Source organism: Boleophthalmus pectinirostris, unplaced genomic scaffold (genome assembly GCF_026225935.1).
Source record: "Boleophthalmus pectinirostris isolate CB_2022bp ecotype Guang Dong unplaced genomic scaffold, ASM2622593v1 HiC_scaffold_3, whole genome shotgun sequence".
Lineage (NCBI taxonomy): Eukaryota > Metazoa > Chordata > Actinopteri > Gobiiformes > Gobiidae > Boleophthalmus > Boleophthalmus pectinirostris.
In genome coordinates, this window is record NW_026571299.1 from 39,464,626 (window position 1) to 39,488,199 (window position 23,574).

The 23,574-nt window shown below is 37.4% G+C and overlaps 1 protein-coding gene across 3 annotated transcripts; it reads right to left on the reverse strand.

Annotated features, from left to right (window-relative positions):
* Positions 1-798: 798 nt before the first annotated feature.
* hdac11 (histone deacetylase 11) lies at positions 799-13,161 on the reverse strand. 3 transcript variants are annotated; one of them, XM_020936867.2, is made up of 11 exons: positions 12,939-13,161; positions 12,438-12,500; positions 12,203-12,351; positions 11,270-11,370; positions 10,188-10,304; positions 7,967-8,009; positions 7,093-7,169; positions 6,290-6,352; positions 4,178-4,274; positions 2,584-2,762; positions 799-2,271 (listed from the first exon to the last, which is right to left on the reverse strand). In XM_020936867.2, the coding sequence occupies exons 2-11, from the start codon at positions 12,470-12,472 to the stop codon at positions 2,038-2,040; spliced, it is 1,095 nt and encodes a 364-aa protein (XP_020792526.1). In that variant the 5' UTR covers positions 12,473-12,500; positions 12,939-13,161; the 3' UTR covers positions 799-2,037. The 3 variants fall into 3 exon arrangements, with proteins under 3 accessions (XP_020792526.1, XP_055016518.1, XP_020792527.1); XM_055160543.1 differs by lacking the exon at positions 12,939-13,161 and adding an exon at positions 12,701-12,879; XM_020936868.2 differs by lacking the exon at positions 12,939-13,161 and adding an exon at positions 12,639-12,879.
* Between the last annotated feature and the right edge of the window lie 10,413 nt (positions 13,162-23,574).

Genomic DNA, 23,574 nt, shown 5'->3' on the forward strand with positions numbered 1-23,574 from the left:
GTAAATAAAGCGCAAGGTCCATTCCGAACAGACAAAGTGGAGACAATATAACAAAGACCAATGTAGAGAATATAATTCAGTTATCAGAGTAAAGTTTGTTAATCTGTTTTTATATTAGTATAAAGTATAAGTATTTATATTAGTACATTTATATTAGTAATGATATCATTAGTATAAAGTATAAGTATTTATATTAGTATTAGTATAAAGTGCGACTGTAAGTGTGTTTGTGTAAAAGTGAACAGACTGTCAAGTGGTATTTCTGGAACATAACAGGAGCTATTTCAAATATTAAATATAGTGAAAAAAATATATATTTAATTACTGACACTTTGCAGCTGATGACATCAAACAAACTACATTACAGCCTACAGCCTGGATAAAAAGTATTTTGCCGAGTGTCAGTAATCATGAGTATGAACAATTCTAACATGCCTTTTTGTCCCACAATGCTTCAGCTTACTTAATTAATAGAATAGTACTGTTAGAGGTAGAGGAACCGAATAAGTTTTTCTTACATTTCAAGGTTTTTATCAGTGGAACTGAATTTCCTGTACAACATTAGGGCCATTGTGCTTAGTTGAAAATTTAAACACCATGCCGAGTTAAGGATACTATGGGCCTATGATGAAATGCTGAAGGACTGTCTGGATCCCAGTGTCTAAATCCCAGTGCTCATATTTACCCTTTTCATAGCACCCCCTGCTGGTGAGGGTTTATTACAACACTAAAAGTTTATGAAGGAAATAAGAATAAGTCACATTCTTTATGACCCAATAATACACAAAGCCAGATATATAATGTACATATAACGTGTTTTATTCATTATTTATTACACATATTTTATACACATTGAAAATTGTGTAATAAACTTGACTTTTCCCCAAAATTACCCAGTTTGCTTTTATGGAAATTACAAGTCACCTCAAAACACACTTCCAACAACAGACTACAGGGTTGCCACTAGCCAAAGCACTAACTTTAGAGTGTGTTGTGTAAGTGGAAGGCTGTGATGTTGTAGCTGCTGCATTAAATCAATGTAATCAATGAGTGCGGTAACCACGACTGCATGTGCGCACATCATTAGAGTGTGCTGTGAGTGCACTAAACTCCTGATCCATACATAGCACACACATGAGACAGGATTGATCCGAGTCCACATGATGGCACCACACGAGATATGAATGCTTTCATTTCATGTTAATGTTTTGGATGGGCCTTGTGTAAACATTAATACATTATAAAAAGGATAAGCAAGTTTCGCTGGTAGAATAAAGTCATGTAATAAAACAATTTAAAACTATTTAAGTGCCAAGTGCTGATTAAGAATAAACAAAAATCTGTTACCCTTTTGATCACTCTCATGTATCAGTATAAAGACTCTCATACATCTCAATCTTGTTAACATATGGCATGAGTAAGTTTAAGTATAAGTTCATTTCCTGAGATTAAACAGTACCCATTAAACCTGACAAAAAAGTTCTGGTAAGTTAGGAGCGCTATCCAGTAAAGTGCCAACAGTTACTTCCTTAATTCCTTTAGATCTGCCACAAGGAAGATGTCAAAGATAGTTAAGTCTGTTATTACAATATCCATTTCATGGAGGTGTTTTATCTACAGTTGTGTTTAAATATATTTTCTTTTACATCCTGCATTACACATTTAAAGTGCACTTTATAGCTTTTTCAATATAGGTAATATCTGATCTGACAAGAAAACAGCCAAGTACACCTGAAAAGTAATTGGTTACAACACTATCTCACCTCATAAACAAATTGCCTGTAAACCCTGATAATATATTTTGATAGTTTCCTCATAGTTTACAATATCTGAAAGTGTTACATGTGCACTACAGTCAGTCTTGAACACTGAAGAATTATTTTCATTATTTTTGACTAAAATGTATTGGTTTATTGAAATCCTGCCTTATAAGTAATAAAAAAAGAATCCAAACTTTGTAAGAGGATGACGCCCACTGATTTGTAAATCTCACCACTGAAATGGCACTGTCAATTAAAATTGGATTAATGTCCCAACCTAAATGGCTGTGAGTGCAGAGCCAGAAGATCCAGGGCCCGACATCAGGCTCGTAGCCACAGAGGATGATCCCTCTCTCTCTGGACCAATAAGACCTTGGTGATGCAGGTTAAGGATGGAGTCTGCAATGATGCGCGCTGTTTTCTTCTGATAGCCTCCAGAGGTCACCATAAGGATAGGAATGCCACGTCTCCTGGCAGCTCTGAAGACCAGCTCATCTCTCTTCACGATCCCCTGGACAAAGTAAAAATAAGTCTTAATCCATTCTTACTGAAGCAGTTCTTGAGTGATTAGTTCTTTCTTGAAACCTTTGTATAGTGAAACAGAAAAATTATGAACATGTAACATAAAATTCACATGCAAATACTTAAATAAATAAATAAATTTAAGTATAAAAAGTTTCAAGAATTCACCTATTCACTCCACCATCTGTTTGAAAAGTACTGACAGTACCCGAGATATCAAAAGGTACAGTATTACTTGAGGGAATACATATTTGACTTGCTGCTTTTCAAAGATTAGGTTTCAAAATAAATGTATTCATACATGTGGTGAAATGGAGAGTCCTCCCAGAGGGTCTCCGTCCAGGATGTCTGTGCCTGCGTTGTAGACAATGATGTCCGGCTGGACCTCGTTCAGAGCTCCTTCACAGTGAAGCTCCACTTTCTGCAGGTACTCCGAATCCTCAGTGCCCCAGTCTAACTCCACTCTCCTCTTTATGGCTCCTGTCAAACAACCACATTAAGAACTTACAATAAATAAATCATAATTTCAGTTATTGTGATATTAACAAGTGGAGATGCCATTTAAGTACACTTATAGCAAACCATGTAAATGTTCTATGAAAAACACAATTATTATTGTTATTAATTTAATTATTGCTTGAAGAACAGTTCTGTTAGAGTAATGCTGGATTTATTACACTGACTGCAAGTGTGGTGTGGTTCGGGACTCGGTCATGTCCTACAAGAGTTCTTATTAAAACCAATGCACCCTGCGATCACTGTGAGTGAGTGTGGGTGAGGTATGGGTGTGCAGAAAGAATCCACAAGGAGTCTATTTTAGCTGGACACCACAAAGGTCTGGTGCAGTCTTCAGGTGATTAGGGGTGTGTTACTGTGGGAACCCATGTGAACAGTTGTCATAGTTGGTGTAACAGGCAATCTGCAAATAACCCGCTTTACGTACATACCGAACCCACCCAGTTGTTAATGTAAACGCAACGTAAGGCTAAGTCATTTATAGTTACAGCTCCCCTCATAAAATATTATATCACATAATAAAATTAACAGAGACTGAGATCTTTGTGAGATTCTCTGCACATTCCTGAATTCTTAGTTAAAAGTTCAAAAGTATGTTCATTTGCAATAATTTGTGTAAATGATAAAGGTTTATGTAGGGACCTATTTGTTTAAGTACAAAACCAAAGAAAATGACAATATATTGTATATGAAGTGAATGTTTCAAAAGAAAGAAAGTCACAGGCAAACAAAGCAGAGCTGGTTAACTGTTATCTTAAACACAGCACAGCATGCAGCCGTTATGTATAGACAATTTTATTAAGTAATAGCCACACAGACAGATGTAGGACAGACAGACTTCCATGGAGAGGATGTGACATTTAGTTTACGGCTGGTTAATGTACATCTTGTCAAATAATCGTCACATCTATTGACACTTCCATTTGTGTAAAAGCTGGTTTTAGTTCTCTAAGCCTCAGTGGGGCATGAATCCTGCAGGATGCAAACAGAGTGGCTGTACTGAGCCAATTAAAGCCTTCTGAATGACATCTGGAGGAGAGTTTGTCTCCGATGCCTATGCAAAATCCATTTTTAAGTGCTTTTAAATAAGAGATGGGCTGATACAGATTTTTTTATTTTTCTGCTGATACCGATGTTTATTTGTTACTTGCCGTTTTAGCAGATGACCGATATCTGCTGATATTGAGGTGAATATTAAAATCCACTGCAAGTCCATGAATGTAGGTACATTTTTAAAAATAAAAATAATTCTCTTGGCTGTAATATAATTAGTTATATTTTGTATAATGATTATCCCTGATCATTAATTAACTTTAGTTGTATTGTTACATATAAAGGAAAGCAAAAGTAAAACAATGATGTGTGTAATCAAATCTTACTTTTGGCATATCCATCACGTGGATAGATGTGGCGGTTGTACATGTCCATGATGAATACGCGCTGATCATCCAGGAAGTCCCGCTCATGTCCATTTCCCTAAAAAGTACAACAGTCAATGAATTCAACGAATCAGCAGAATATATACATTTGAGGGGTCAACAAATTTAATATTTATTGATTAAACGGAAATGTCATTGCTCTGCCTGGAATGTTCCACACTATGACATTAAACAGCTATTTACATTTCCTTACATTTCTTCAATTGCAGGTGTTTTTTATAGTTCAAACATAGAAAAACAGGCATTCTGTGGATGGGGTTGCCTCGCTACAGATCTGACCTGTAATTTGATCGGGTTTGATCTCCATGAAGATAGAAAAGTTTACTGTGAAACATTCCAGACAAAGCAGTAACATTTCCATGGAGAAAAGCATCTTACAGACCCTCCACCAGAAAAGTTACACAATGCACTTTTAAAGGTAATTGCTTCTCTGCTTCACTTAGCTGCCAAAATTTGCAGCACTTTTAAAATGACAAACTTGCTATAAAACACAATTATTTGATTCAGCACAGGCTAAATGAGCAGTAGATGCCCTGAGAAGGCTCTGAGATTCTATAATAAATCAGTTGGTTCTCTGCTGGAGCTCCAGAGCAAGAGTTGTATTAGTCTTATCCTCGGCTGCACACAGCACCATGTTTCACTGCCATTTGTTATTGTCGGCCCAAAGCAGTCACTGGTGCTTTTTTTCTAAAACAAATATCTTCCCTTCGCAAGTTTGGACAGATATATTAAATATTACACAATAAATCAGCACTAAACAATGCATCGTCTAAATGACAGGAAGGTCACAGAGAAAAATGGCACAAGATGTAAAAAGTACAAATAAAACAGCACTGCTCATCATCAGATAGACACTGCTGCAGTTCATATGCTTAATCTGTCTTGTGTGTCAATATTTCTTCTCTAGACAATAAAAAAAATTCACACATATAGAAGGAGATGAGTTTTGAATTGATGTGGTAATGATTTCAAAATGTATATCGTGCTTTCTTTTAAAACCTATAATACATGAATTACTACAATATTTAGACCATTGTGGTAAATGTGTGTAGTTGTGTTAATGTGAAGTATTAGATTACTGTACATTATTATTAGTTTGTATAATGTTTTCTTAAAATAATTTTTTAAAATTTTGACAAAATTGCTCAATCCCTGGAGGTCCACCTGAAATGGAGTGAATAAAACATTGCAGTTTCAACCACAATCTCCCTGTGGAGGTAAGTGCTCTTTAGGCATCATGTTTCAGAGCTGTGATTAGAATTTTACTGCAGACCCCAATAGTTGAGCCAGCTAATGATGTGCTGAGAGGGGCACTTAAGGCCCAGTGCCCAGGTTCTCATGCTGATTTGCCTTTTTAAACAGCTTCATGAATTATTTACTCAGCATGTGTATCAATCGCCTGCTTGTGTCAATAGGTGGAGGTGCATCATTACCAACATGAAAAAAGCTGTATTGCCTGCCTGCATAGCCTTGAGACTGTATCAATGTTAACACAGTCCTCAGGCTAATTGGTCCAGGAAAAATCATTATGTTGGCCATACATAAAGACAAAAGTGTGAGAAAGCAGTTTGAGAAAGTGGTGAGTCATTCGTCTTTAGAGCCGAGGTGAGCTCAGTCCACACTGTGACCTGATTACACAAGTACAAGGCCAATTGTACTGGAAAATATCTATTTACAAACTTTCAAATTACTATTAAGCTGTATTTTAGTGTTAAAAATATAACCGTCAGTCTGTTAAAAAAATATTTAAATTACTAATAAATGTTGTATAATTTTTCTTTCCATCTTGGTATTTAGATAATACTATCCATCCAAATGAAGTCATGACTGGTCCATTAAAGCAGTGTGCTGGTACAGTTCTTACCCCTGGTGTTAGACCAATATGTTCCAGAGCGGAGAGACCCTCTGCTGTGGCCAGCAGAAATATTTCAGATACATTCCACTGAATACGACAATAAAGGCCAATTTAGCCCGCAGGGAGCCACATTGATCGGTGCAGCGGTAAAGGGGTTTATCTTTTCATCGTCAGTCTAAGCAATAGTATCGGCTCACCTGATGAGCATCCAGATCGATGATGGTAGCTGTGGAGATGCCTTCAACTCTCTCAAACAGAAACTATTTGATAAAAGAGAACATGGCTTTATCACAATCACTATTTATACTCTGAGGAAAAACTTTTCATAAACCATTTCAGAATCAGATTGTGTAATATTTATAAGGCTGGCAGATGCATAATTAAATACCTGAGTGATCCAATTTAATTAGGTCTACAAGAATAGCATCTGTATTTCAAAGTTTCAAATAAAAATGACATCAACCATCTGCACTACATGTAAAACACAGCAAATGTCAGGATGATGTAAACAGCCGCTCCATCCTCTCGTTTCCCAGCAACCAGTGAGCCCAGGAGCAGTAAAACCACCAGCATACAGACTCCTGATGAGGCATATTCACCAAGAAGCTCACATCATTCTGAGGACACTGTGCTGTTACTCACAGCAACTATGTTTAAATAAAACATGCAGTTTGCATACATGCTAGGTACACATATGTAAGAGAAAGAAGAACATGGAGGAGACAGGTGAGGAGTGTGTTAGTGTTATCATGTATCCGGTGTGTTGGATCTGTTTTGATCTGTCAAAAAATAGTTTTTTGTTATTGTTGGCTGATGCAGACCCAAAAGTTTCAGAATCTCTACAGTGTCATCCATTTCTTCCATCAGATTCTAGAAGACAATGGCCATCAATAACATCAATGCATACCACGTTGCTGTTCCAAATGTGTGTGTAATGCATGATTTTATGTGGTATAACAACAATGGTGAACTTACTTCTTATTGAGAGCATCATTCTTACCTTGATGGCTAGAGTGATGTCAGCGTAGGCACAGAAGCCCCCTCCTCTATCTCCAGAACAATGGTGGAAACCCCCTCCTTCAAAAACCACAGATACGCACAATAAGTCCACTCATCTCACAAACATGCCATAGCCGTAATATCAGGATACATTCCTCTTTCCAGCGGGCTTTCATTCAGTTTATAGCTATTCATATGAAATAGCAAAAAAGTCCCATGTTCTATTATTACACTTAAGACATAAAAGTATTATTAATTTAAGAGTTTACATATAACCTGTATGACTCTTTATGACCCGTTTTGCATACAGAAAGCAGGACATATTGCTATTTACATTCTATCTATCTTATTAATTGACAAGTACATGCTGTAAGTGGTAATGATGAACACCGGGGAAGCAAAGGAATATAGGCCGGTAGGACTTAAGTACAGGTCATTAAACACATATAAATACCATCTGTTATAAGACTGAATCATCTGTAATAAAACATTAGTAAAAATTAAGGGAGAGTTAAGGTTATAAATGTGATGTGTACCATTAGTGATAAAGATAAAATGACTGTCAAACAGGCAGTGTCCCATTCTGTTATTCTTTTCAATCTTGTTTCAGTTGATCTACCAAGTTACCTCTATTTTAACTGATTTAATATCCCTATTTTAACTGGTTCATTATTCTTACCTTATACACATTTTACACTTATTACACATGTATGATGGTCAACAAATCTTTATTACCAGTGTTATACCTTTATAACCTTTATTACTCCTTTATTATCTTGTATATGTCTAATGAGCACTCTCTACAGACTGGGCCATATGGAGAAAATTTGTATAATGAAATGTACTTTTAGGCTTTCAAAGTGTCTAAAACATACCCACGTTTATGGCCCATCCTCGTTCAACAGCCAGTTTCCCCGCCTGCAAGACAAAAATCAAAACTTAAACTGTACAAATATATCATCCAGTCCTCCAAGATAAAAAACAAAACTTAAAATGTACAAATGCAATCTACCTGGGCTTAAAAATGTGCTTAATTAGGATTAGAACATAAAATACCTGAACTGTATTCATGCCTTAAAAAAACAATCACACACTTAATGAGATAAGGATGTGATATTTTTGTGGTACTCAAAAGTTGGACGTTTTGTAGCATCTGTCAGTTATTATTGTCAGTTTGTTATTTTGATATATTCAGAAGTTTGCTATGTTCTAGTGACTGAATTGTCATATGATATTGTATTCATATTCAAAATAAAGAAAATTAACCAGAGCAGACATGTGAAATGTTAATGGAAACCCATAACACATGCACACACATTAATCAAGATTGTGTCAATTCTTTTGCTATATTTATCCAAGACAATGTATGATAATGGGCATGAAAGACAGTTATTTCTCATCTTACCTGGCTGTGTATAACCAATTTAACATCTTATTCATGCAGTTCTTAGAGACATAATGCATGTACTGTCTTTTTTGTAGAATAGGTTCATTAGTCTAATCCTGCTGTGCATGGCCCTGCATATAAAGTTGCTTATTTTATTGGTCTCTCTTATCTCCTCTAGGTACTGGAGGATTAATACACTTCACAGGAAAAAAAAAAAGTTTTCTGTGCGATTGATGAGCCCACGTAATCAGGAAGACCATTAGTGGAGTGGCTGTGCTGTGTGCGCTACATTCAAGGTTAGAAGACAATCCCTGAAAAGTGACAGCTGCTCCTTTCATGGTGCTTCAAGATTGACTCACTCAACGTGATGTTGTGTAAGGCTGGGGAGAGCAAACGTGGGGTTGAGACTGACTGCAAATATCAATATACCTCACCGACAGATGATAAATAAGGGAGATTAGCATACGCATGAACACAGTATGTTCATGACTTCACTCTGTTTTGTTGTATGAAAACAAGTGGTAAACAACATCAAATTTAAAGTATGATAATCATCCCATTCACAGCAAGCAGCTGTCATTTGGTATAATATTGGTTCATTACTGTGTAAAGAATGTCCCTTTACAAATATCTTTTACACTCCCTGGGTGGTTTGACAGTACAGTATCATCAGAATGCAAGATTTGTAAATTACTTGTCGCATTGTCCTAGACAATTAAAATATTAATTGTAAAAAGACATCACATCTGCATAAAAACTTGATAAAAAGGTCACTTTTGGATGATTGAATCACTTGGTTAATACTGTGTAATGGAAATCCATAGTAGAGGAATCAAAAGGTTAAACAAACATTTGTATTTGTTGTGCTTGACTTACTAGTAGTAAATGTCATGCTGGAGTTGGGCCTTGTAATGGATTGCTTCTGTCACAGCAATTTTTCACAGGAGATGAAGTAAGCGACAAAGCAGCAAATATAAAGTTTGTGGAGAAAACGTTTAACATTTAACTTTAAGACATAAAAAACACAGAACTGGGGAAAGGTATGCAGCGCTGAGGCTTTACTGTACTATATATGCATTAATCAGGCCTTTTGAACTGCATTTAGACATAGCATTAGAATTTCATACTTTGCAGCTCAATATAATGTATAGAAAATGTATGATTATATGGACTGGTTTCTTTAATACTTGAATACAATGACATGTAGTCTGGTTTCCCTGAGTTCAGATGAGTAACTGACAGGTGGATTAGCCAGTCAAGGTCTTGGTCTTTTCCATATTAAAACAACATGGTTGCTTATATGTATTCACAATTTTGTCCTTTCAGGTACCCAGAGGTCATAACAATGTCTCTTGGCTGGCCTCGGGATTCCCTCGAAAGAACTGGAGGAAGTGTGTGTGGAGAGGAAGTCTGGGTATCTCTACTTAGGCTGCTGCCTCCAAAACCCGGCTCCGGATAATGTGGAAGAAAATGGATGGATGGACACAGAGGAGGAGGTGGTGACAAGACTGAGAAATATTTTGGATACAGAGAGAACCAGTCTGGCACCCAGACTACAATTCCAGACCTTATAAAATGCCATGGTTGTCTTTTATAGGTACAGTGTGAAGTTGTTTAAATGAGGCAAAAAACACAGACAGTAGCTGCAATGTTGAGATGCATGAGTGATGGCAAATAACAAATATTAGTATTGTAATCAACTGCCTTACCATTATGGTCCCTCCTGTCTGTGTCCGTAGAGGCTTTAAAACCTTGCGCTGAACCAGGAAATTAGGTAGGAATATAAGGGGAGGGATTTCTGTGATTGTTGCTACCACAAAGGACCACTGAAACAGAAAAAGTAAACAAACATTGTTCATACAGGAGTAGGACTTAAAAGTTATTAAAAAATATTTAGTATAACTTTACATCATATAGACTTTGGGTTAGGTTTGTCTAAAAAAATAATTAACATAAGTAACAAAAATAAAAACCAAGATGTAAAATGGAATAAATTAAATAATGTTTAATTAACAGGAATGTAAAGGTAAATGAACAAAAGACTAAAAATATACAGAAAATAACCTAAACTAAGAAACAGAACAACAAAATAAACAGAGTTTTGTGCCACAAAAGGGGTCACGCAGGCTTACAAAAAAACAAGTGGTAAAACACATTAAACCAAAACACAAGTTCCCCAAATTAAACCACATAAATCCACAAACAGAATCGAGTGACCAAATCAAAAAGGCACAAAACAGAACTAAACTAAACTACACACACACGAAACAAAACAGCATACTGGCCACCAAGGCCAGCAGCCCCGAACAGGTGCTGGTAATCTCCTTAAATAGGGGGGGGTGGCTGCAGGTGAGGTGGGCGTCGACATGCCCCACCAATCACACGAGGACTCCCACAGCAGGAATCCAGGTGTGTCAGCAAACTTATTTAGAACACCCAGAACAAATGACAATCCAAGGCCTGGGGCCATAACATTGTCAATTTTTATCTGTCCATCTAAAGTATTGTATGTGACTAATTAATAATAATTCAATATACTACAACTCTTCTACAGTGCCTCACGAGAAAACATTTAGCTGTTTAACTAAACAAAAATACAAAGGATCCCCAATTGGGTTAATTACCTAATGCAGTAGGTCAGACTATGTGAGTACATGAATCTGTGGATTATGTACTTCCTAGATGGCATGGGCATATTTTAAAATTACATTGACAGCATTCAGGATTATTTTTGGCCAGACAGTGTAGATGTACAGTGTGTACAATCAACTGCATTGTCTTCCAGGCTTACCTTCAGTCTGCTGAGGTAGCGTTTAGTATGGGCCACCAGCAGGTCCTCCTCAGTGGCTTCACGGGCTTCCACAATGCTCTCATCAGTGATGAACTGTTCCTCTAAAACAGAAATCAAAGTGTTATGTTGTACTACAAATACATATGTTACACTATGTGGCCTGTGGGTTTAAAAGTAACAAATTCAGAAAGTAGGCATAAGAGCCATACAGAAGCTAAAAAGCACTCAGATAACATTAAGGCCAGTAGAAGTATACATTTGATTTGCAAAATCATCAATTTCCTCCAGTTATAACAAGAGCTCACTCAGCACTATATTAAATATTTATTTACTGTTAACTTCAAATAGCTTGCAGAAATCAGTAGGCTTTTATGCAGAAAACAGCTTTCAGAGTGAGACTTGACAGCGGCCCCAAGTGGTGCCAGGCAGTGCTCTCCTTGAACCAACTGTGAGCTCCTCTCTTTTCCAGCTTACTCACACTGTACTGCACTGTACTACAGTTAATTTACTGATGGAAAGTTGAAGAAGATGCAATAGGTTTTGTTCATACATAACCACATATAATTCTAAACAATACATTAAGGGTGTGCTATTTTATAGAGCACAACCCTTAAAAGCATTACTGCAAGTAATTAAATGGTATTTATCACACAGACTGATGGGCTGCTAGCACTGTTTGCCACTACAATTACACCTCCATAACTCTGTACAGTGTCTTGTTGTACTGGAGTCTGTGTAGCCTGTGTATATCTATAGACTATTTAGCCTACATACAGTATTTTTTCAAATATTATTATGTCAATAGGCTCAGCAATTGGGCATTTACATTCTGTCTGGAAGTTAATTATATTAAGCCTACTCAGTGTTTATAAAGTGGAACATAATTTTTTAAACCCGACACAAAAACTTGTGTCTCACAATTTAGTGATTTACCTTTTAAGAAGTGAATGACTTTGCCCCATTTCCCTGCATCAAAAGGGTGCAGTTTTTCCATACCCATAAAGGTGATGTTGTAGTCTGAGTGATATACAATGGGTAGACTTGTTTTTGGAGTAAATCCATACAAATCAGTGTGGTGTGGGCTGCAAGCACAAAGACAGTGCGTTCAGTGCAAAACAGCGGTAAGGCATTACAATTACAGATTTGCTTGACATTTGGATTCACTTACCTTCCTTCTCCTTCATTATCTTTCTTGCAAGACATGTTTTTCAGGCATTGCTACTTATGGCATCTGTAAATAATAAACAAACAACCTTTAATTATGTCGCTTACTTATTCTGAAACACGTACAGCTTGTACCTAAATATACAGTTGGATACATTTTATACACACGGACAAAATAAATAAATAAATAAATAAAGCAGCCTACCATTATTCATCAAAATAAAGCTTTAAAGCAACTGCAAACCCACTACTAGAATCCTTACGTACGTCAGTGGCATAAACCAGGGTCCCGCCCCCGCATGCGCAGTCACAAGTCCAAAGGAAACATACAGGAACAGTCAGCGAGCAAACCAGCAATTTTCAACTAATCGAGACATGGAAAGCTGACTTTACACTGGCGAACATACTAAAGCAATGTATAGTTTTGCAAAATACAAGATTAGACACGATAGGAGTGTTTACAGAGATAGAGAGGCTCCAACTGAAAACGACGCAACGCACTCACCTGCTAGTGTCGGCTGTATGACGCACGTCAGTGAGCTGGCCTGGCACTGGACCCAACTGCGACAATCTGCATCTGAGAAACCTGAAATGCGCCCTATCGTTGACACCAGTGTCAAATATTCCGTTAACACGGTGCTCTATGCCCTATCTTTCGTCATTCAGCACCCATACTGTGTCAGCGCAGCTTCTCTCCTTTGGCTTTGCGCTACGTAAAATGCGTAAGTTACAGCGTACGTAGTCCGTGACATGCGCTCATGGATGCACAAAAATCGAATTAAAGAACGCCTATGATCTGCAAAACGAAGATCATTTCAATCTTGTTATCTGCTTTAGGTAAAAGAAGAAGTGGCATCTTGACAGAAAATAAAGTAACTAAAAGGCTTTAGTCTCTTTTAGCCAGACATCACACCACAAGACTTAACCACAAGTTTGAAATCCCTTGATGCTTGTTCTACTAAGTTATTGAGACACAACATCTTGTATTATTAATAATATAAAAAACATCACCAGTCCCAGTCTGAACAATTCAGAAGTGGTGTTGATCAGTCCAAATCTCATTTTGGACCTGTCTGAACTCAGTAGGTCTACACACCAGTCTGGACCAGTTAGAAGCATTTCAATCATAGACCTTACAGTCTATATAACTTCCATAATCTGTGGTCCAAACCAAGTCTGGACTCTGGACTAGTCAACGCTAAACCTAATCCAGTCGAAATAGGTCAGACTGTGAAAGGTACTAGTAAAACATTTTTGCCCAAATTTCATGAAATATGACACAAACAACAAAAATATTTATGCCATAATTTTATTAATTTTTTCATTCTCTTAAAGGGCAATATAAACACTTCAGCATGAATTTTATGATGCATACTTCATGGGTTAGGCTCCATAGACAAAAATATATAATTCTCTTTCACCCAGCCTTCTTGAGGCAAGTAGTAGTGTTGTCATTTTGGATTTGACCACGTGACATGTCAGAGTGATTGCAGTACAAAAATTATGCTTCAGGGTCCAAAGACAAGTATCAAATAGTGAACACCAGAGTAACATTTTTGTTTATATTAAGGGATCTCAGAAAAAAATATCTATCAAATATAACATGGCCAGCCTTGTAGGGTTAGGATATTGCTGTCCAAAGTGCAAAAGGCTATTTATAGTCTCTCAGTTGCTTTTCATTGTGATGCCTTGTCAGAACTCCTGGGGCTTGTGAATTGTGTCCAGCCTGTTTCTGTGGCCACTGCTCCTCACAGCCCATGGGCCCTGCCAAGAGGAGCAGAGCTGGACCCACCACATGGTCCTTACTGCGCTGTCACACTGCCATATCTGACAGTGACTCACACAGCGCCAGACACACTCAGGGACCACGCTGGTTCAGTTGAAAGATACAAGACCAGTATGTGTTTGAGGGGCAGTTTGGGGAATTGTGCACTTAAAAGTATGACAAATTGTGGTGGGGCCTATTGATGCCTGGTTCCATCCATCCATCATTAATGGACAGCAGTTTTTTGGTAGGACATGTGGGCTATTTCTACTCATGTTAATCATGTTTTATTCAGTTTTCAAAACTGTTCCTGGAGCAACCACAAATGTTTTCAGGTCCTGCGAGAACTGTAATCTTTATGGAAATTATATAACATCAGAAGGCAGCACTTTTGCTTGTCCTTTGAGCTCTATAGATACACTATACTTTATTACTATGACAACAAAGAAAACAGGTAACCATTTTAACACTATTGGCAGTTAAAATATGCTTGATGTAATCATTATGAAAGCATACCCAACTGGCACATCCCAGGTTTAATAGATGTGAAGAATAGATCCCATCTCAATTTAACCCTGGGCCAAGTCTAGTCATATTTCCAGAAGGAACCCAATCATTTTAATCAGCTCATCGTGGTTAATGGTTCATTCAACATGAACTATTACACGCAGAAGAAGACACATGTCCCACATCATGGCCAGAGGCAGAACCAGCCACAGATATGAATGGCTCTCATATTTAACCACACTCACAATTAACCAGAGCTGCACTTTCTCATTGTTTAAGGCACTTTTGTAGATTATGGTAAATTGAAGTGATAGGCAATGTGCTTCTGCGCTTTTTGTTACTCTCTAATAAATCATTTCCCTTTGCTGCTTATGGTAGTTATTCCACACTTTATTACAGGCCTCAAACCTAGTGGTAAAGATGCAGAAGTGGACCTGAAATGTCTACCTTGGTGTTTTCGGTTCAGTTCTAACAACTTGGTGAATGTATTTTACTCCCTCGCCAATCTTTTTCTACAAAATAATAAACCTATAAATGTTGTATCTGTGCCTATTACATTTTTTTCTGCTGTATGAAAAGCCTAAGTCTAGGCACAGTGTATCAAGGCTATATTGTCTTATTCTGTGTGGATGTTGCAGTACACATTCTGAGGACAATCCACAATGAGAATCAATGGCAGCAGTCATAATGAAGTAGGCTGGTGCTTTTGGGCTGAGCTGCCGGTGTTCACAATAATCCATAATGTGCTCAGCGCTATGCTAACGGGCCTGTTCCATCCATCAGTCAGTGAACGGTTAGCTCAGGACGTGCTAGTGTGATTGATGTGTTTATGTAGGGAGCCCATAGTGTGACAGATGAGGAGCTCTGTGTGTGGAGCGGAGTCACTCTCCACATGCTCCGGACTACAACATGCTGAATAAGCTGTTTACAGACACACAGTGAGGTCTTGTATTTGTTTACATTAAAATGATCATTCATGATACATTTGTATTTGTTGCAAAATGTGTCTTAGAGTTTGAAAAAAAAAAAAATGTAAACAAGAGTCCTTTAACAGAAAAGTTAAAGGTTAACGTAAACAACCACAAATGTGATCAAACAAGATCATGTAATTTCTTTATCTCTAGAAAATGTCTGCTGAATATGATGTGGTGAAACCAGCCACTTATGGGAATGCTAATGAACAGAATGCTCATGGTCATTTTACTGTTCTCCATCAGCTGAAAATCTGCTATATTCCTTGCTTTCATTTGTTCTGCTCTTGTCAAAACACAGATTGAGTGAGGATCTTGGGAGGGCACTATAATCAACTAACCCTGGACACGCTGTGTAAGAGAAGGGGATGTTTTTTAATTTCAGAGCTTAGGTTCACTTTAATTCACCCACAAATTTGCAAATAACAATAAACAGTGCAAATTAACTTACAGAGTAATTATATTATACTATTATATATTTATACTATTGTATGAATTGGATGTAAATAAGACCTTAGACCAGGAGTGTCCAAACTTTTTTCATCAAGGGTCACATGTCTAAACACAGACCAAGCAGAGGGCTAATCGAGGGCCATAGACTGGTGCTCAGTACAGTGAATAATTTAAATACTTGCATGTTTAACACATTAGAATGAGCCATCAGTCTTTATTCATGCTAAGATTCTTAAAACCACGCACTAAATAGTCAATATTAGCTTTATCAAAGTAGATTTTTAAATTGATGTAAGGTCATTTGGTCACCTGGAAGCCTGAGGGCCAAGAAAAATTTGTTCAAGGGCCGCATTTGGCCCACGAGCCGTACTTTGGACATGCCTGCCTTTGACTGACTTTCTATGAAGGCCACTGCTCTATGTTATCGGGTGGTAACCAGCTATAATTCCATGTATGTACAAGACAGGAGTCATGTCCAACAGTATTTAAAGTGATGTAAGTAAGCTCTTAGTCATTTTTTTAAATAGTATTATTTAAAAAAATATATATATACACACACACACATTAGGTTAAGTTGTAAAATATTCCGACACAATTTTAAGATGTCAATCAGCCAGTCCTCCACACTGATGGTTCTTTGAAGTCTCTGTGATTAGAATTTCATGCCACAGAGGAATCTGGTTTCGTAGTGAACAATAGTTTTGGGTCAAAAAACTAACCCAAAACTATTGTTCATTCTGAAACCAGACTATTCTGTGGAATGAAATTCTAATCACACAGGCATCAAAGAACAGAGAGAGGGACCACTGTGACTACTGCCCTTTATGGTAATGTGTCCGAAGTGTGGGCTCCGAGCTAGACCTCTCTTTCACATCATTGAAACTCAAGGATCAAACATGTTTTCATCATGTTCAAAACCAAAGCCTTTCTTTCTCTGATCCAATGACTACAGGATATAAAGTTTCAGGTAAATGTCAATTGAGATGTCTCCATCTTATCAAACTACCCTCAAGTAGAGCTTAACCGGTCATTCAGAATAATTAGTCTAATTTCTGTAGATTTCTGCAAGCAATAAACACTCTTTTATATTTTATTATGTGTATTTCATAACTACAGCAGTGAAAGAGGGTGAAGTGTCTTGCCCAAGGACACAAAGACAGTATGCACTTTGAAAGAGCCATTGCTGCTCAACTACACCAACCAAATTAACCAGACTAACCAAACCCAACCCTGCTTAGCTTTTGAGATCAGATAAGATGGGGTGTGTGCTTCATTGTCATTGGTGGGAAGAGAACCACAAACAGAGTTTACACGCCCTGACACTTGATATTATTTGTAGCAGTGCCTTGTATGTTGCATTCTATCATGAAAATAAGGTGTTACTCAACACTGATATGTACTGTGTAATTCATTGGGGTTTATTTATAGCAACACTGTTCTTTTGTGTCTCTAAATGCAGTATTAAGCAACCTTTTTTACATAATAATAATTGAACTGGGTTGAAAAGCTAATTTGTTATTTAAATTAATCATAATCAGGAATATGCTAACATAGTTCAGAGAACTCACTGCACAACAGTCATCAGTTTGCTCCATGAGTTAAAGGATTCTAATTGAATCCAATTAGAAATGTGATGTTCATGACTGAGTGGTTCTTATCAATAGCTCTTTATAGTGATTAGTTCAAACCGGATCACATTTTTCTGATTGTTTTTTTTTTTTGTTTTTTTAACATTATTGAACACACAGTTCAATAATGTTTGTAATATACTGTAGTACACATGATGTCTACTATATTCTGAATAGCCTACAACATGTAATTTCTTAAAAGTACTCTCAGCAAAGTAAAATGCTGTTAAAAACATTAACTGTATTTTTGTTTGAAGAGAGTAACATAGAGCTTGTACCAAGACCACTTTAAAGTGTCAAAATATTAAGCTGTGTACAGTGAATTGAAAACACACAAACTGTTTCTGCTCCTTGATCATCATCACAACATTTGCATTAATATAATACCTTCTTAGCAAATAGAGTTTAGTTTACTTCAAAAAATGGTCACTGAAGTATGGATCTGAATGTTGCTTACTTTTACAGAGTAATCGTGTTCCATGTCTTATATCTTTGGGCTCATAAACCCCAATAGATCTCTGCAGAACCATTACACAGTGATCTCCCACAATTACAGGTTTTTGTCAGTTCACCTGAATAGCTGAATAGCCTCTGTTACAAATGAGACATCCATCTTGCCAGCTTTTATAGGTGGGTAAACAAAAAAAAAACACTAGAGGAAGTTCTCATTAAGGCCCATATAAAAGAAAGTATCCTCTTGAGATGCATTAGGCTTAAAGGGAGACAATGTTAAAGTGTAAGTGTCATATCTTGTACTTCTATAATGAGTCTGAGATAGGGTCAGAAGGAGAATGAATCAACTGATGTCACCTCACTTAAAGGAACTGTAAGATTTTGATTTGAAATTCCAAAAACATTACCTAAACATGTTCACATCATATATAGCTTCAATCTGTTAGTGTGCCAGCCTAAAGTTGACCTGAAAGAAGAAGACCAGAGAGCACAGAGCCGTGTCTCATTTCTTTTTCATCACATCCTTTCTCCTTGATTCCTCTCTTCTATTGTTTGTGACTGGGAAGTCCTGGCCACAGAGGAGACAGAGCGAGGAAAAAGGAGCAGAGGCGAGAGGCAAGAGAAGACACAAGCTGATGGTGAATGGGACAGCCTTTCCTCGAGCGCAGGTTTGGACCAAAGTGCCCCTTTAGTGAGGACTATTTTATATTATTATTCTAGGACATTTCAATGAACGTCAGACCAACATCTTTGGTTTCAGATAAAAGTTTTTAAACATACATTTTTAAAATTTGTTTTAAAGTCAAATTGAGAATTGTGTCCTTTGGTGCTGTCTCTGTACTTGTGTACTTGCAACAATACAAACTCCTCATGTTGAGACCCACTTCTGCATTATTTTATCTTATGTCTGCCTCCTGAACTATCGTCATGTTTCCTCAGTGGTTTCCTTCACTTGTCTCCTCTGAGCTTAAGGACACCACTTTATATGGTGCATTTGATTGACAGCAGAAAATGAAGAAATGATAAGAAGAACTAAGGAGAAGGTAGCAAGGAAAGAGAAATGAGATGCGGGCTGGAAGAGCCTAAACAAAGGCGAGGTGAGGGCGGACAGTGGGGGGGGGGAATAGGTTTCATGTCATAACATCCAGCAACTTTAATAATTAGTATTAACTGTTAAATCGTAAATCCCAAATTTCAATATTGTGCCATGCCTTACGGGGTCCACATTGTGTTACTGCAGTAATAACTGCATATTTATATTGCAGAACAGGCTTCGGCCTATTGCATATTGATATTGTAGTAACAACAGTTTATATTGTATTTTAAATGCTCATTAATATGCAAATTTATGCAACATGTTCATTTATTGTGCGTGCAAATTTATGTTGGTAACTCAAGCCTGCGCTCATTGTTAGCTTAAGGTAAGCATCAAAATAGTATGTTCTTAAATTCAGTTGCTGGACAAGATTTATGATGAGCCATCTAATCTGACATAAATCCATTCCTAATCTGTAGATTATTAAAAGGCACTGGGACTGTTTTAATCTCGCAAAGAGATCAGAAGTGTGTGTGGATAGCCTGTAGGATATTAAGAAGCTGTCCCTTGGTAGAAGTAAGCCTTTTGGTCTTTGTCCTTTTGCATGTCTTTGGGGCTAAACATGTCAATCTAAACAGTCTATTTATTCAGCCTATTTGTAAGCAAATATATAATGCAATCATTTTATAACATAATAGTATGAATAGATGTAAAATCTTCTCCACTGGAGAGTACCCTAAATGCAAACCAATGATGTTCCTAATTAGCATATTTGAAAGGAAATGGCTTATTCTAGACTTGCACTACAAATTGAATCAAACGTAAACTATTCCTCCCCTGCGCACACTGCACGTCCTCTGCACCTCCTCTGCACCCAGTCATCATCCAGTCTGCTCCAGCCCCTCAATGCAGATGGCTTTCTTTCACTTCATTCTGCATCCCACCTCCTCCACATCTCCTTTGCATCCTGTCGTAGTCCATCTCTAATCTCCTCAGCTTTATCCTCTACCACCAAAAGTGTCCCCTATTACATCTAATCTGCCCATGCCATTTGAGGGATTCCATATGCTCTTGCATTCAACCAGGAATGGCTGATGGTCAGGTGGCCACAGTGCCGCGCTCAGGGATATTTCACTGGAACCAGAATGTTAATCGAATACCTATAGCTGGAGGACTGGGCCGCATAGTAGGTTATATTTTGATGGAGAAACAGGAGGAAAATTTAACAATCAAAAATTGAATATTCAGCCTTTTGCTCTATCCAATTCGTTTGTTGCTATGTTTGTGTTTTGTAGGAAGTCACACTTGTTTTGATTTATTTTTAATAGTTGCCTCAGAGAGATGTGTGCTCAACTACAAAGTTTCATTATGCAAAGACATATCTGACGGCTTTCAAGTGTAGCATTTATTCTCTTGCTTTTTCATTATGCAGGTCCCAGAACGTGGCTTTGAAAACATAGCTTTAAGTCACTCTTGCATTTGTGGAGCTTTTTCAAAAACAGGTCAGTTTATTTGCCAAGCAATGCTTTCACCTCTGATACAATTTCCATCTACTCGCTACCAAGACTGGAAATTGCATGTGAGCAAATGCAGAATTTCTTCCTTTGAACACTGCTGCTCATCAGGCAAGATTATTATTACTTTATAAGTCATTACAGCAGCCTCTTTATGGCACAGTGAAGGGCTCTAAGCATGATATAAGATAAAACAACTACAGTAGAAAAACACTGGACCCAATCCATGGTAATCCTGCTGGTTTATTGGGTTTGCATGTTTGTTCTTCTAAATGCATGGACATGCTGCTGACTCTCTAGCTCTTGAATATGTCTTTATCCACCTCTCATTGTCAAAATCCATGCATGACTTTAGTGAATTATAAACCTTAAATTGGAGCGAGTAAATGTGAGTCCTTAAAAAGATCCAGTCAGTTTTCAAAGGACACTAGCTTTTAGAATAGGACATGTTTAAAGAAATAAAGTAAATTGATACAGTGATGATAGTAGTGATATTTCAGAAAGCACGTTTCTGGACTACACTATAGGTGCATGCTGATGAAGGGCATATTGAACAGACATTGAGCAAATTTAGTATTCAACAGAAGGATCAGGCATTGCAAAATTGCCACGTCAGCCAGCAAGGAGCAGATTCATACGTTTTCACTGCATTGTATTCTGCATGCCTGTCATCTATTGTGTATTTAAAGATGTTCAATAGCTACAGAGAAAATCAATATTCTTGCCTTTGTTGACAGCAGTATTATGGGATCTTTCCACTTGAACATATAAAATTCAGGTGGTACATGACACATTAGTGCGCGAAAGCAGTGGTTCCCAAACTGTGGTACGTTATGCAGACGGACCTGGAGGGTACGCAAGTGCATCTTTGTAAAATGTACACGACTAATAATTAAAAGTGTCAGGGGCAGCACAGGACTAAAGAATATTTGGGAAACACTGCTCTAAAGCTTTTCTGATTCAGAATTAGTGTTTCTTTTGTTCAGGAAAGTTTGTTTACCTGCCTTGCAAGTCTCAACTACTTCTTGCAGCCTTCCCCAGAAGTGTCACATGATGGTTTAGTGACGTCTTGTCTGACAAAAGAATCCCTAGTTCTAAGTTTAAAACTGAAGTCAAAATGACCTTTTACCAACAAGCTTTCCTAATAGTTTATGAGAAGTATTAATGTGTGTAAAGGTTTCATCAACATTATCCCTGTTTTAGCTTCTCTTCACTGGCTGCCTGTGTGTTTTTAAAATAGATTTTAAGATTTTTAATGATCATTTTTAAAGCTTGTTTAGGTCTTGCACCAAGTTACATCTCATAACTTTTAAGTCTGTACGAGCCCTCCGGCAGCCCTAGAGCCTCAGGCAGGTCCCTGTTAGCTGTTCCAAAGTCCAAAGTCCAACGGCTGATCGAGCCTTTTCAGTCCGGGCGCCTCGGCTTTGGAATGACCTGCCTGAGGAGGAGGCTCGCACTAACAGTATCATTTTTAACATCACTTCTTAAGACTCATTTTTATTGATTGGCCTTCATTTAGCTAGTTTTCACTTGACTTTATTCCTTATCTATTTTTATTCTATTTTTCTATTCTTCTTTCTATTTTATTAACTTATTTATTATAATTGACTGAATTACTTTTTTCATTGTTTGTTTTTGTATGCTTTCTGGATGCGATTTTTATTGTTCTTTGCTGCGTGCACAGCATTTTGTAACGCTTGTTTTTAAAAGTGTTTTATAAATAAAGATTTATTATCGATTTTTATTCTGTAAATTATGTTGAAATGAGAGAAGAAGACTGGACAAATGATGTGGGCGAATGATGCTGTTTTTTTTTTTGCTTGTGATGCCACCTGTTTATAAATTAATTGAGTAGAGTGATTATGGAATTATTAAATTAAAGGCAATCAAGACAAAATTGACCACACAATAAAGACAAAGCATCCGTAGCAGACAATCCCCCTCTGTCTCCTATAATGAGCTCCTTTGCTCACCCTCGGTGCAAAACCGTTCAATCCATTTTTGTTAAGGCGAACCTTCCATTCACCACAAGGGGGCGGGGATGTAATAATCTCAGACATTCTAAATCAGAAGTGGTAAAGTAAAACGTTGAGAAAATATTAGGATCTGAACAACTGAAGTGACACTTGTATATTTTTAAAAATTACATTTGTCTTTTCTGTATCTGTAGCCCTGAAGCTATCAGGACCTTTTTACTCCCTTCTTGCTTGCCGAGGAATTTCTTAATTATACGGTTTTGTGCTGCATAACTAAAATTGGAATAATTAAATACCTATTACCATTGAAAATATATAATTTTAATGCCCAACTCTGTGCACTAATAAACTGCCATACCTGTACCCCAGCTTGCCGATGCTCTTATATTCAATTTCTTGTGACCTCGAGAGCTCTCTAGCATTTTGTTTTGTAAAGGTAGCTCACTGGAGGAAAAAAGTTGTAGAATCCCTGGCAGACCAAAGCCAAATGTGTGGCCTTCTCTTGTTTTTAAACATTTTATAATATGTTGTAAATGCCCACTCCAACTAGCCTACTTTGTTTTTGTTTTCCCTTTTAAATTACTTTAACACCTTCTTGTTTTATTTAGTTTGAATCTTTGAAGCACCAGTGTTGCTCGTTATTTTGTAGGCTAATGTTATGTATTGTTATTATTATGGACAAATCCCCCCTAAGGAGACATTAAATGCACTTTAACCTTAACCTTAAGCTATACCTGTCGATCGTGCTCACGCGCACGCAAAGCGCGCTCTGGGCGCGGAAAGAGTTAACGCACTTGCTCTGGAGCGGCTGCGTCGCGCAGAGCGTGTGGATCCACGG

Coding starts and splice junctions, on each gene's coding strand:
- hdac11 (XM_020936867.2), bottom strand. CDS start 12,472: ATGTCTTGCAAGAAAGATAATGAAGGAGAAGGAAG. Junction 8,010..10,187: donor AGACAGGAGGGACCATAATG/GTAAGGCAGTTG, acceptor TTTGTCTTGCAG/GCGGGGAAACTGGCTGTTGA. Junction 7,170..7,966: donor AGGATGGGCCATAAACGTGG/GTATGTTTTAGA, acceptor TGGTTTTTGAAG/GAGGGGGTTTCCACCATTGT.